Here is a 14,239-nt window from a genome sequence, read left to right on the forward strand (position 1 = left end):
ATTCATAATATAAAAGCATAATAATGCAAGAAGGCTGACACACTTGCAATTCTTAAGAATATTTAGATCATATAAATTAATTATAAAAATATTAGATAGCTTAAAAAACTTCAATAAATAGTAATAACATTTTCTAACAAAAAGTGCAAGGTAACTTAAAGAAAAAAAGACATATTCACAAATAACTCGAACTATATTTTTTCCATTTACAGATTTTTCCCGGACTTTCTTTTTTCTGTCAATTAAGGGTGCACAGTATTGCTGAAAATCACAATCCCTACTTAGCAGTCAGATGTCCGTATGCATAAAGGCACAAATCCATAAACAAGGCCATTTTTAGTTAATTTGAACTAGTACCAACTTATGCACACGAAAATGCAAAAAACACAGGTGCAAGTGAAATGCAAAATACATGGTGACATAAATTTTTTAGGTAAATATAATGGGCACTATTGCGTCACCAAAAATGATTGTGGTCATGTACATTTATTGTGCGATAAGTCGATTTATAGATTATTGCAGGCCTAATATAAACAAGCTTATAAGGGGAAATCCCATCATTATATGATGAATCATATTTTACCCCAAAATAAGATTAAGAACTAGAAATTTGCATGAAGTTGAAGCAGTTTTTAAATCTAAATTAAAATTAAAACCATAAAAAACCCATTTTCATTACTTGAAGTAAAATAAACATTAACTGAAATAAAATATAAAACCCTTTTTATTCAGCTAGTTTCCAAGGCAACATTTCTCATTATAATTGATCTTAACATTATGTAATAAAATAACTGAAATTAAATGTATTTACAACATGAAAAAATCCCAAAACAAAATGACTGAAACTTAAAAAAATGAAAACACACACAAAAAAAATTAAAATATATAATAGTAATGCTATGATACTAAAATAGCACTGCTTCACCACAGCTTCTGTGACTAATGTGAAAATAATGTACCACTGTAAAAATATAAAAATGATTAAATATTTACATTATGCAGTATTTGTTTAATTTGTGTTTATTTGAATACATTAATGTAATTTTTTACTGTAATACATAAAAATACCGCATTTATGATAGAAAATTATAGAAAGGAAAAATAACATAGAAAATAACGTCCAGATTATTTTTATGACACAATGTTGTAAATCTTTGTAAACAACATCAGTTTTCTGTGTGTACAAGGCTTTTTACATGTTTCGCAGTTTAACCTTGCATGCTTTTTGAGATTCAACTTTATCCCTATATAGATACGGCATATTTACCTGCACACCTAATTACACATCATAGTTTATACGAAGATAGACACACATACTCTGTGCATACAACCAACGTACACACTCACCAAGTTAGGTAAATGCATGCAAATGACCCTATATACATATAAACAGGTTTACCGAGCTAATCCGAATTTAAATGCTTCTCCCTTGTGTAAACTGATAGTGATGTACATATTTGCTTTTCAGATGTCTGTGGCTGTGACAGTCATATTGATCCCCTCACTGAATCGTTTAATCTCCATTTCAGGTGGTAGTTGGAGATAAGGTGATCCTGAATCCTGTGAATGCTGGACAGCCTCTCCATGCCAGTAGTTATGAGCTTCCCGATCACCCAGGGTGCAAAGAGGTGGGCCAGTTTGAAAAGACATGGATCAGTTTGCCTTGAAGTTGTTTGTTAACATGACTGTGAAGTAGACACATGGATTGTGGTGATTGTAAGCAGCCAAACAGATACATTTACCACAAACTAGTAGTTGTCAGTTTTACAAAATGTACATGTTTTCTGAGATTAGTAATGCTTCTGTGAAGGATAGTCAGCAAAATAAGCTGAAATAAGTGCTGTGTGCCATTTGTCTTTTTATAATGTAAGACTGCCCCCTACAGATCAATTCAGTCAACAGCAACACCAGCTGGAAGATCAGTCTGTTTATGATGTTCAGTGACCACAAAGATGAAGTCCTTAAGGGGGTAAGTGCAACGGTCACATGCAAAAGTCATTGTTGCAAACCTGTACTGTAGTTCATGTAGATCAAGGTTTATGATATATAGCCAAAGCCAAGGCAGTTATGTTGACGTCTCATAAAAAAAAGTCATATTCATGCTGTTCATGCATAGGGAGACGTGGTGAGGCTCTTCCACGCAGAACAGGAGAAGTTTCTGACCTGTGATGAGTACAAGTCTAAGCTGCATGTGTTCCTGCGCACAACTCTGCGTCAGTCTGCTACTTCAGCCACCAGCTCCAATGCATTATGGGAGGTTGAGGTAAGAGCCTCCTCATAGATTGATTCAGCAGATTTCCTGCAGTTAATGTCAGGATTTAGATTCAGATGTGTGTCGTACTATATCCTCAAAAGAGCCAAATATATTATACAAAACAACGAATTTGCATTATAATTATAATTGTATTCAAAATGGATTACTGTTAATATATTAACTGTTTTTAACTTCTTTGATGCTTTTATTTATTTAGTATGCCATGTGGCATTTAAAAAAAAAACTGTTGTTTAATTATTTTTATATGATGTGAAGTTGAAATCATGATAGATCAATTCTAATCAAGATTAAATGATCACAATTGTCTTTTTTTATGCGGAGGTGGAAAGGTGCCTCCATAGTGACCTAATGTTGGGTTGTTTGCTTGTTGGTTGTAGGTGGTTCACCATGATCCATGCCGTGGAGGAGCAGGACATTGGAACAGCCTTTACCGATTCAAACACTTGGCCACAGGAAACTATCTTGCTGCTGAGGTAAATCCCTCCACATTTATTGCAACCTGATATGTGGTTTAATAATATTAGAATACCTTATTTACATGAATGATTTGTGTTGCAGGAGAATCCAGGTTATAAAGAAAACAGCAATGATATAGAGGTAGGTGTGACTTGTTGCTATATGGCATGGTAACACATGGAACAACTTTCTGGTTGACATCTCACTGTAAGACTTGGATCAGGAGTTCACGAGAAGTTAAAAATTAGATGCAAAGACTGTTCCTATCTTACCGTATTTTCCTGACTATAAGTCGCACTTTTTTTCATAGTTTGGCTGGTCCTGCGACTTATAGTCAGGTGCGACTTATTTATCAAAATTAATTTGACATGAACCAAGAGAAATAAACTAACAGAAAACATTACCGTCTACAGCCCCGAGAGGGCGCTCTATGCTACCAGAGATGCTGCTCAGTGCTCCTGTAGTCTACACTAAGCAGCATATAGTGCCCTCTCGTGGCTGTAGACGGTAATGTTTTCTCTTGGTTCTTGGGTCTAAATAAATGCGATTTATAATCCGGTGCGATTTATATATGTTTTTTTTTCCTCGTCATGACGTATTTTTTGACTGATGCGACTTGTACTCAGGTGCGACTTATAGTCCGAAAAATACGGTATGTGTTCTGAAAAGTGTTCTGAAACCTTTTTCTCCCAGAAAGTCTCTGACTTGTTACTATGCCTGTAGGTGGATAGTAGCCGTATAAAGAGAAGCCTAGGAGAGAGGATAAAATACAAGCTAGTTGCAGTGCCTCATGGGAATGACATCGCCTCTCTGTTTGAGCTGGACCCCACCACACTGCAGAAGACTGATTCGTTTGTGCCACGGTATTCAATGCTATCCTGTACTCTCTCTTTCTCTCTCTCTCTCTCTCTCTCTCTCTCTCTATTTGTCTTGCTGCATCCTGTGGGATAAATGAATTTGTTTGATAAAAAACTTGATTAACGGATTCCTCCTGCATATTCATCTTCTTGATTTCCAACAGAAATTCTTATGTTCGATTCCGTCACCTGTGCACAAACACTTGGATCCAAAGCACCAACATTCCCATCGACATTGATGAGGAGAGACCCATTCGATTAATGGTGAAAATCTTTCTCCCTATGTATAGTCTGTGTAAAGGCAAATTCTTAATTTAGATTTTTTTTATATTTATGTCCAAAGTATTTATTTAATTTTAGAATTAAAACATAAGTTGTATGTTTTACTACAGATTTCAATTAATTAATTAATATATAATAAGTGTTGTATATCACAGTTTAATAATTAGTTAATTTTATATCATTATCGCTTAAATATTTGGGGTCAGTCATATTTTAAAAATGTTTTTGAAAGCAATCTCTTATGCCCACGCTACATTTGATAAAAAATACATTCCATATAATAATTTTGTCAAAAATTCTTACAATTTAAATTCTTTTTGTATTTTGATATATTTACCTTACTAATTTTTTTTTTTTTTTTTTTTATTATTATATTCATTTTAATACTTGTGTACTTAATGCTTAATACATTTTTTACATTAAATTTTTTTATTTATACCTCTGGTGATAAAGCTGAATAACATTTTTTTTGTAGTTTTAATATGCTGATTTGGCCCTCAAGTAACATTTCTTATTTTTATCAATGTTGAAACGCTTGAGCTGCTTAATATTTTTGTGTAAAATGCATTTATTTCAGGATTCTTTGATGAACAGAACCACATTTATTACTCTAAATGTTTATTTTAGTATTCACTTTTCCTTCTCTCTCTTCTTCTTCTGCTAGCTGGGCACCTGCCCCACCAAAGAGGATAAGGAAGCCTTTGCCATTGTCTCTGTGCCGGTCATGGAGATTAGAGATCTAGATTTTGCGAATGATGCCAGCTACATGTTGAGCACCGTAGTCGACAAGTTCACCTCCGGTTTCCTCAGTCCTAATGACAGAAGGTAGATTTGAAAGTACACACAAGCACCAAACCAGAGTCTCAGCCTGAGGTTTTATGTCCTTAACCGCTGTGGTTTTTACTTTGTGCTATGCCAGAGCTTCATGCACTCTCTCTATTCACAGGTATGCCATTAAACTGCTGGAGGATGTGGTTTTCTTTGTCGTTGATCAGTTTAACAATGGCCAGCCAGCCCTGGAGGTGACCATGAACAAGCCCAACCGAGAGAGACAGAAACTTATGAGAGAGCAGAACATTCTCAAACAGGTCTGATTTTAATGATTAGAAAACTACAATGTGTCTACAGTTGAAGCGTCTTTGTTGGTGAACGATCTAATCTCTTAAGACTTGCTGTCTCTTTTTCTGCTTAGATATTTGGGATCATTAAAGGCCCATTTAAACAGAGGGGCACTGAGCCGCCTCTGCTAACGTTAGATGAGCTGTCTGACCAGAAATACGCCCCCTATCAATACATGCTGAGACTGTGCTACAGGGTGCTGCGTCATTCACAAGAAGACTACCGAAAAAATCAGGTACTCCAATGCATGCACAGGTGCTCAAGGATGGTTTAGAACACTGGGACATTACAAAAAGCCGTGATGTTGAATGTTGAAATTGTACGAATGGCAATCAGACGTCCTGTCACTCTAGAAAGAGCCACAAGAAATCAGCATTCAGAGATGGGGATTTGTCTTACAGGAGCACATAGCCAAGCAGTTTGGAATGATGCAGTCTCAGATCGGCTATGATATTTTGGCTGAGGACACCATCACAGCCCTGCTACACAACAACCGCAAACTGCTGGAGAAACATATCACTAAAACCGAGGTGGAGACTTTCGTCAGTCTGGTTCGTAAGAACAGGGAGCCCAGGTTAGTGTTTCCATTAGATGAACCTTAAAATTATACATTTTAAAATTGTGGGTTAAAGGACTGGAAAAGTAATGGATATTAATACAATCTTTAAAGTTATAGACGTTTGTTTTGCTAGGGTTAAAAATGCTCATTAGGAGACGTGTAGTGTTAAAAGAATTTAAATTGGCTGGAAAAGTCATTAAAAGTAATTGGACAAATTATATGGTAATTAATTTATTGGTCAATTTTATAGCTTTCCTGCATTATTTATTTATTTATTTATTTATTTATTGCTGTGTCAAAGTAAAAGCTCAATGGTTCAACATTTGAAAGCAAAAAGTTTTAAGACTGACAAAAAATGACAATTGTAATTCGGGCTGGTCAAGTTAACGTGTTATTATTGCACAGGAGGGGATGCTCCCGATCAAAATATTTAGGCTTAGCATAAACATTCACAAACCACTGTCCACTGTTATTTTTAACAGAAAAGAATACAACAAGCTTGTAATCATGACTTTATATGTTGGAAATAGGAAGTTTCCAATAGCACATGAAGAGAGCAGAGAAGCGCTCTCACTCAACACAGTGGAGCGAAATTGGTTTGTTAACTTTGTGCATTATTATTTTGAGTCGTATGGGATGTGGTAACTAATATATCTATTGCTTTTGCCGCTCAGAAATATTCACACAATCATGCAGCACGTATCAGAAGATCTGCACTCTGGTGTGGTTAGCGCTCACTCACTGATCTATATCTGAACTGTACTCTTGCCCACCTCTTCCAACCGAGCCAGGGACTGCTAAATGTAGCAATCACACTAGTCAAACGAATCAGGCTTTTGGGGTCAAACGCACTCCGCCACAGTTAAGATTGCCTAGTGAGTGCACTCCATAATTATTCTCCTGCATCCCGCACTCGCGCCGCACTCTGCAGAGATGGGGCCTGTGATCATGCAGGTCTCTACGGCTCTGGACTCTTTACAAACTATAAAATATTTTAACAAATAGTGACAAATAGCTTGTCTTATATTTCATTTAATTACATTATTGTTATAAGTTGAGATTGTTGTGATAAGTTTTTAGATTGCTACTATGTAAAAGGAACACTGTTGTAAAAAGCACCTTATTTGTTTAAAGTGTTTGCAAACCAAATGTTGTTAGACTTTTGTTCATATAGCAGTGGGCCTACTTTTAAAACAATACACTACTTTTGAATGCATTATTAGTTTTGTGCATAACAATGCAATTAATTGCGATTAATCACAGACAATAATGCGATTTAATTATTTATTAAATATTTGCCATAGCTTTTAACATGCCTTTGTATGTAAATGTCTATTCCATGTTGATGTTTTGATTTCCAGGTTTCTTGACTATCTGTCAGACTTGTGCGTGTCCAATAATGTTGCGATCCCAGTAACTCAAGAGCTGATATGTAAATGTGTGCTGGATGCCAAAAACCAGGATATTCTCATGAAAACTGAGTAAGTAAATTGAAGAAAAATAGTGTAATGTGTCTCGGGTTATGTGCTCATGTGAATTCTTCCTGTGCGTGTTTGTGAAGGCGGCGAGCCGCTAAGGACACACATCACACCTCGGAGTATATGGAAGAGTTTGGAGAGGAGGATGAAGTTTGGCTGATTTGGTCTGAGAAGGAGAACGAGACGCATGAGAAGAGCATTCGACAGCTTGCCCAAGAGGCCCGGCAAGGGAATGTGCATGATGAAAATGTGCTGACATATTACAGGTAATAAAAACAATTCAGTTGTTTAAACCCATTTTAAATGTAAATGGAATGCTGCAATAATAAAATAATCTCTTTGTGTATAGATTTATATTTAAATGAACATGAACATGGACATTAATTCTTTAAAAATCATCTGCACTAATATATTGTTGTTGTTTTTTCAGGTACCAGCTCAAACTGTTCGCACGAATGTGTTTTGATCGCCAGTATCTGGCCATAGATGAGATCTCAAAGCAGCTGGATGTGGAGCTGATTTCCCTCTGCATGATGGATGAGGCTCTTCCCTTTGACCTGCGGGCATCTTTCTGTAGACTCATGCTACATGCACACGTCGACCGTGACCCTCAGGAGCTTGTGACACCCATCAAGTTTGCTCGCTTGTGGGCAGAGATCCCCACTTCTATCAGCATCAAAGAGTGTGTTCACATACCCCCACAATCACCTTCTGTATGACTTAATATTGAAATGTTTAAACCTTGCTCAGCTACACTACCATTCATCATCTATCATTTTTTTTGTCTTTTAAGATCATCCAGACTGTATTTATTTGATCAAAATACAGTAAAAAAGAGTAATATTGTGAAATTTTCAAACAATTTAATATAACTGTTTTGTATTTTTTATATATCTTAAAATGTGATTTATTCTGTGATGGCAAAGCTGAATTTTCAGCAGCCATTACGCCAGTCTTAAGTCACATGATCCTTCAGAAGTAAAATGCTGAATAAAAGTATTCATAATAACCCAAAACTTTTAATAGGTAGATTATGTAAAGACAGACTTTTTATTCTTTGCATATAATCACTATTTAAGCAATAAAAGGTGTAATTATGGTATTTTTTGTTATAGTTATGACTCTCACTTGGACTATTCACGAGACAATAAAAAGAACAAGTTTGCCAATACGATGGCTTTTATGGAGGAGTACCTCAACAATGTTCTCATTGATGACCTACCTTTTGCCAATGAGGAGAAAAACAAGCTAACATATGAGGTACAGTTATATGTTATATATTAAAATTAAATATCAAGATGACATGCTTTAACATGTAAATGTCAGTGTAAACATTAATATTCATTAATCAAATTTACACCTTTGCTTCATTTACATTGTTTGTAGGTGGTGAGCTTGGCAAGACATCTCATCTACTTTGGATTCTACAGTTTTTTTGAGCTTCTGAGGTTGACTCGCACTCTCCTGGGAATCGTAGACTGTACTCCGAGTAATGCTAATGTCAACCCAATGTTTACTGATGATGGCAGTGGTTAGTATTAAAAATGTAGATTTTTATATACATATAGGTTCCAGACTGTGAATAAAAATATATACGTTTTTGCACCAAATTTTAAATAAATCTAATGCTCACAACAAAGTCTGTCATCACAAACAAATAGTATATTTCTAAAAATTCTATACAATATTTAGAATATATATATACCATATTTTTCGGACTATAAGTCAAACCTGAGTTTAAGTCGCATCAGTCCAAAAATACATCATGATGAGGAAAAAAACATATGTAAGTCGCACTGGACTTTAAGTCGCATTTATTTAGAACCAATAGAAAACATTACCATCTACAGCCACGAGAGGGCGCTCTCTGTCTTCAGTGTAGAGCACTGAGCAGCACAGAGCGCCCTCTTGCGGCTGGAGACAGTAATGTTTTCTATTGGTTCATTTCTCTAGTTAATTTCTCTTGGTTCATGTTAAATTAATTTTGATAAATAAGTCGCACCTGACTATAAGTCGCAGGACCCGCCAAACTATGAAAAAAAGTGTGACTTATAGTCCGGAAAATACGGTATATATATATACTGTAATAAACAAATCTCCATATTCATTGGGAAGAAGGAGGCGGGAACCGGCGCACAATCAAAAACATTTTAATAATCACAAAATAAATACAAAGCAGCGCGTCAGCCCCTCACGAGGACTGGTGCGCGCAAATAAAAACCAAAACATAAAATAACGTCCCAGGCCTGGTCCTCTCTCGTCCTTCACGGTCGTCACTCCAGTTTTATATCCTTCCATCCCTAGTGGGACTCGATACTAGCGGTGGGGCTCAGGTGTAGCTCATCTTCAATCACTACACCCGGCCTCACTCCTCGTTCCCACGCCTCTCGGCCCCGCCCCACTCGCCACATATATATATATATATATATATATATATATATATATATATATATATATATTAGTTGTGGGCATATTTTTTTATTTATTTAGATGAATATCCCTGTAATCTTGGAATTAATCTAGATTAAAATGGCTCATTTGAATTCTGCCGAAGGCTTCCAGAGAATGTAGGCTACCCAAATAAAATAATGACTAAAAGTAACGTTAAGTCTTTGAGAAGGGATTTCTCAAAACAGGTGGTGCATTAGACCAGGGGCTCATCTCCTGTTTCCAAAATGCATCACAAAGTGCTTGAGAAAGCTGTAAACGAATTTCGCACATAATACCGTGGGTATGCTTTGCGTATTTTTTTTTACTCGCCCATGTTAACGAATTCCAGCGTTCACGCGTTTGTGGTCCGTCAGTGTGTTCCAGGAGCGTTGCGTCTGCAGCAGTGCAGCGATTGTTTACGTACCGAGTAGTGGACTGCAAATGCATCTTGTGTGAAAGCACAATGAGTATGAGCCGTGCTGCTTCAGCACCACATATGTAACGCACACAGACTGCATACGCTCTGCAGACGGATTATGTGTGAAACAGGCATTCGTCTCGTTGAGGTTTCCATTGGGAAGCTTCTTTAAAAAAAAAAACAAATCCCTGAAGCAAACCCGGCGGCATCTTAGCTGCATTCATGTTAGCATGTCACGTGGTAATGTGGTAATTTCACAGTAGGCATACACAAAGGTTTAAAGACTCGTTCTCGCCCCAAAATATCAAGGTGAAAGTCATCATAGCTCGCGTAGTATAGACCCAGCTCCCAACCCAACTTTGAGAATAGATTAACGGTGATATTTTTCATAAATGATATTTTTCATAAATGAGCATTTATGAAAATGATTTCATAAATGCTCCTGATATTTTTTGCAGCACGTTAACGCCGATAACGGCCCACCACTAATATATATATATTTTGAATTAAAATGCATTTTTATTGAGCAATTATGTAATGTGTCTGCTAAAGTAATTTGCCTCCTAAAGTTACATTTTAAGAACCAATTACTGCAGTTTAATTTTTTATGTCTAGAGTGTATATATTGATCATTTGTCCAAAATGGCCAATAAAACGGTTTCATCTTCCTAGGTAAGAACGTCAGGCGCTCTATTCATGGCATGGGGCAGATAATGTCCACCATGGTGCTAAACAGGAAGCCATCCATTTTCTCTGGCTCTGGTCGTCCTGGTGCTCTAGACAGCCAGGCTGGCAGTAAAGATAGCATTGACACACAGGACATCACCGTCATGGACACCAAACTGAAGATCCTGGAGATATTACAGGTAGATGCAGTCGAAGATGGCAACAGCTTTATGCTGTCAGTGCTGGCAATATCTAAATCTCCTTCTACTGGTTTGTGCAGTTCATCCTCAGTGTACGTCTGGACTATCGGCTTTCCTTCCTGCTCTCTGTCTTCAAAAAGGAGTTTGTGGATGTTTATCCTATGGGTGATGCAGATGCAACTCATCATACGGAGCAGGAGGGTAATGATGTTTAGATACATACTGAACTCTTGTTATTGTCAGAACCTAACTACTAATCAAATAACATTTATAATAATAATATAATCATTTAACAATCTCTAAAATTACATCATAATCAAATAACAACATGATTCTTCCTTTCTTCCATGTACTAATCCCTCTACTCTATTTTTCATCTTTGCTTTTGGTGTTTGCCTCAGAGCCTCGTTCTGGTGAGAGTGGCAATGTTACATCATTTTTTGATTTTTAAAATGAATTCATTACAGGTGTAGTCTGTAATTTTTTACATAAAAATATTTGATCCTATCATTTAATATGCAAAAAAAAACCTGTTTGATTTCTGCAGCTCTGTTTGATTTCTTGTGGCTCAGAAATTACGTACTTAAATTTAATTTAGGTTAGAATAGTCATTTGTTTTTTGATTGTACATTTGTCTCATTTATTTATTTAATATTTAAACAGCTTCCATCAACCTCCAGCACATTGGAGAACAGGCAGAAGCCATGTTTGGAATTGGGTATGTTAATTAACAATTTATTCTATTTCCACATGAATGTTCATCAAAAAAAAAGAAGAAGAAAAAAAAAAGATATTTAGTGCTTGTAAGAGATGACCTCTCTTTGACTTTACTCTGACCGTACAGTAAAGGAAACAGCATTCTGGAAGTGGACGATGAAGGGGGCCGAATGTTTCTGCGTGTTTTGGTCCACCTCATCATGCATGATTACCCCCCTTTGGTTTCTGGGGCTTTGCAGTTGCTCTTCAAGCACTTCAGTCAAAGACAGGAAGTCCTCCACACCTTTAAACAGGTTGAATGTGCAGCACACTCAAACATAAACAAACAACTTTATTTTTGATTGGTAAAAAGTTGTGCCTAGACACCTCCAGGTAAAACATCTGCATCTAATGCAGATCCTCGAATGTGCAAAATCTAAATTAACACCTGTGTAGACCATTTTATTGCTCATCTGCATGCAACAAATCAGAAAAAGTACTTTTTCAATGCAAAATGCAAATGCAATCACTTTTGTAAAGATTAAAAATTGTTGCTGTCATTTTTTCATCTTGCTATGTTCATCCTCCTCAGGTCCAGCTTCTCATTTCAACGCAGGATGTGGACAACTACAAACACATAAAACAAGATCTGGATCTTCTGCGCACCATGGTGGAGAAGTCTGAGCTTTGGGTCATTAAGAAAAGTAGCTCTGGGGGAGATGGGAAGAAAGACAAGAAAGACAAAAAGGATAAAAAAGAGGCTGCTCCGGTGAGTCATGCGCTGGGACATGTGGGATTCTGAATAACAAGATAATTAGGTGAAAGAAGCTCATTTTTCTTTTCTTTTTCATGCAGACATCTCCAGAGGAGGAGACCGATACAAAGAAACAGAATGTTGAAAAGAGCAATGAAAGCTACCAGAATGTCAAAGAGGTGATGTTTTTGCATTTGTTCTTATCGTCTGTTGTTCAGTAATATATTAGTTTAATTACAGTGGGGTCTAAAAGTTTGAGATTTATTGAGTTTATTGAGTTTATTGTATTTGTTAAAGAAATTTGTATTTTTATTCCGCAAGAATGCATTAAATTGATCAAAAGTGACAGTAGACATTTATAATTTTGCAATGGATTTGTATTGCAAATAAATGCTTTTGAACTTAATATTCATCAAAGAATCCTGTAAAAAATGAATCATGTTTTCTGCATAAATATTAAGTTAATGTTTTCAAAAAAATCTAACTGACCTCAAACTTTTGAATGGTATATATTATGAAAATTAAAGTTATGAATTGTTTGTATATACGTATAAGCATTTTTAATATTTTGTGTTCAATGTACAATATATATATAAATGTGTATAGATGGATGGAAACTTAAATGAACAAACCAATATTCTTTGCGACAATTTAATCTTTTCTCTGATTTCCAGATTCTAGAGCGTCTGAATAAAATGTGCAGCTCCGGTGTATTTAAGAAACAACAAAGGCTGCTGAAGAACATGGGTGCCCACAAAGTTATGCTTGACCTGTTGCAGATCTCCTATGATCGGGTTTGTGGGTTGTTTTTTAAAGCAGATAAAATCTGAGGTAGATGTGAAGCATGGTCTTTGGCTGGTACCTCACTAATCACATGATTTTATTTCAGAATGACACCAAAATGCAGGAGATCATCAAGTACACGCACCTGTTCCTACAGAAGTTCTGCACTGGCAATCTGGAGAACCAAAACCTGCTCCATAAACACCTCAACCTCTTTCTCACACCTGGGGTGAGTACAAAGCATGACACTTAAAATAGCCTAAGATGCTTCTCATGTTTGCATTGTGTTCTCTTTTCTGCTTTTTGTTTCGTCTCTCTCAGCTCCTAGAGGCAGAAACAATGCAGTTCATTTTCAGTAATAATTACCAGCTCTGTTCTGAGATCAGCGAGTCTGTGCTGCATCATTTTATCCATTGTCTGGCCACACATGGCCGCCACATTCAGTACCTCAACTTCCTGCACACCATCATTAAGGCCGAGGGGAAATATGTGAAGAAATGTCAAGACATGATCATGACAGAGGTTTGTTATTGTGCTCGAAATGAAGTAACCTAAGCAGAAATTAATTTTCACCATTTGTAAATATTTTAAGAAATAGTGTATAACTACTTTCATTACAATCTTAAATATGAAAGTGTTAAATTGAGATATATTATGGGATATATTTGTAGTTTTTTCTGTTTAGTATATGGTTGGTGTTTTTTTTTTTTAGCATTTTATGATATTGATTTTGTATGGTATTATTGGTAATTATAAAACGAATTTCAGTTAAATGTCCATTCGGTTGATGGTATATACAGTGTAAAAGACATTGGACATTACATGTTTTTTTTCTCAATTAGCTTACAAGTGCGGGTGATGAGGTGGTCGTCTTCTACAATGATGACACATCATTTGACGCCATGGTGGAACTGATGACACAGTCTAGGGAAGGAGTGAAGGACGACAGCCCTCTGCGATACCATATTTCTCTGGTAGAGCTGCTGGCTGCATGTGCGGAAGGCAAAAACGTCTACACTGAGATCAAGTGCACATCTCTGCTGCCCCTGGAGGACATGGTGAAAGTAATCACGCATGAAGACTGTATCACAGAGGTAATCCGATGATGGATGGTAGTCATGAAATGAAAGCGTTTATTTTTAAACAATGGGTCATGTTTCATTTTTTCCACTTGTCCTGAAGAAGTGACCTATCGGTAAGCCCCTCCCGTCAAATGCAGATGAGCCAATGGCAGTCGAGTATCAGTTGCACGGGGAGCACTGTAGG

General features: G+C 36.5%; 1 protein-coding gene across 3 annotated transcripts in view; it reads left to right on the forward strand.

The window, feature by feature from the left end:
• Positions 1 to 14,239, forward strand: part of LOC113069945 (inositol 1,4,5-trisphosphate receptor type 3-like) — a 29,952-nt gene that overhangs the window by 4,609 nt on the left and 11,104 nt on the right. For 2 of the 3 annotated variants that reach the window (XM_026243100.1, XM_026243101.1), the window contains exons 6-32: positions 1,530 to 1,628; positions 1,886 to 1,969; positions 2,117 to 2,263; positions 2,653 to 2,748; positions 2,834 to 2,872; positions 3,455 to 3,594; positions 3,753 to 3,852; positions 4,535 to 4,695; positions 4,817 to 4,958; positions 5,063 to 5,224; positions 5,391 to 5,563; positions 6,910 to 7,029; positions 7,110 to 7,292; positions 7,457 to 7,708; positions 8,142 to 8,286; positions 8,413 to 8,557; positions 10,547 to 10,740; positions 10,821 to 10,941; positions 11,142 to 11,153; positions 11,404 to 11,458; positions 11,585 to 11,750; positions 12,029 to 12,205; positions 12,292 to 12,369; positions 12,865 to 12,984; positions 13,080 to 13,202; positions 13,295 to 13,495; positions 13,816 to 14,067. In XM_026243100.1, coding sequence (XP_026098885.1) covers positions 1,530 to 1,628; positions 1,886 to 1,969; positions 2,117 to 2,263; positions 2,653 to 2,748; positions 2,834 to 2,872; positions 3,455 to 3,594; positions 3,753 to 3,852; positions 4,535 to 4,695; positions 4,817 to 4,958; positions 5,063 to 5,224; positions 5,391 to 5,563; positions 6,910 to 7,029; positions 7,110 to 7,292; positions 7,457 to 7,708; positions 8,142 to 8,286; positions 8,413 to 8,557; positions 10,547 to 10,740; positions 10,821 to 10,941; positions 11,142 to 11,153; positions 11,404 to 11,458; positions 11,585 to 11,750; positions 12,029 to 12,205; positions 12,292 to 12,369; positions 12,865 to 12,984; positions 13,080 to 13,202; positions 13,295 to 13,495; positions 13,816 to 14,067 — 3,687 coding nt within the window. The remainder of the gene's footprint in view (positions 1 to 1,529; positions 1,629 to 1,885; positions 1,970 to 2,116; positions 2,264 to 2,652; positions 2,749 to 2,833; positions 2,873 to 3,454; positions 3,595 to 3,752; positions 3,853 to 4,534; positions 4,696 to 4,816; positions 4,959 to 5,062; positions 5,225 to 5,390; positions 5,564 to 6,909; positions 7,030 to 7,109; positions 7,293 to 7,456; positions 7,709 to 8,141; positions 8,287 to 8,412; positions 8,558 to 10,546; positions 10,741 to 10,820; positions 10,942 to 11,141; positions 11,154 to 11,403; positions 11,459 to 11,584; positions 11,751 to 12,028; positions 12,206 to 12,291; positions 12,370 to 12,864; positions 12,985 to 13,079; positions 13,203 to 13,294; positions 13,496 to 13,815; positions 14,068 to 14,239) is intronic. The other variant, XM_026243102.1, reaches the window with a different exon arrangement.

The sequence above is a fragment of the Carassius auratus genome, unplaced genomic scaffold, assembly GCF_003368295.1.
Source record: "Carassius auratus strain Wakin unplaced genomic scaffold, ASM336829v1 scaf_tig00002576, whole genome shotgun sequence".
NCBI lineage: Eukaryota > Metazoa > Chordata > Actinopteri > Cypriniformes > Cyprinidae > Carassius > Carassius auratus.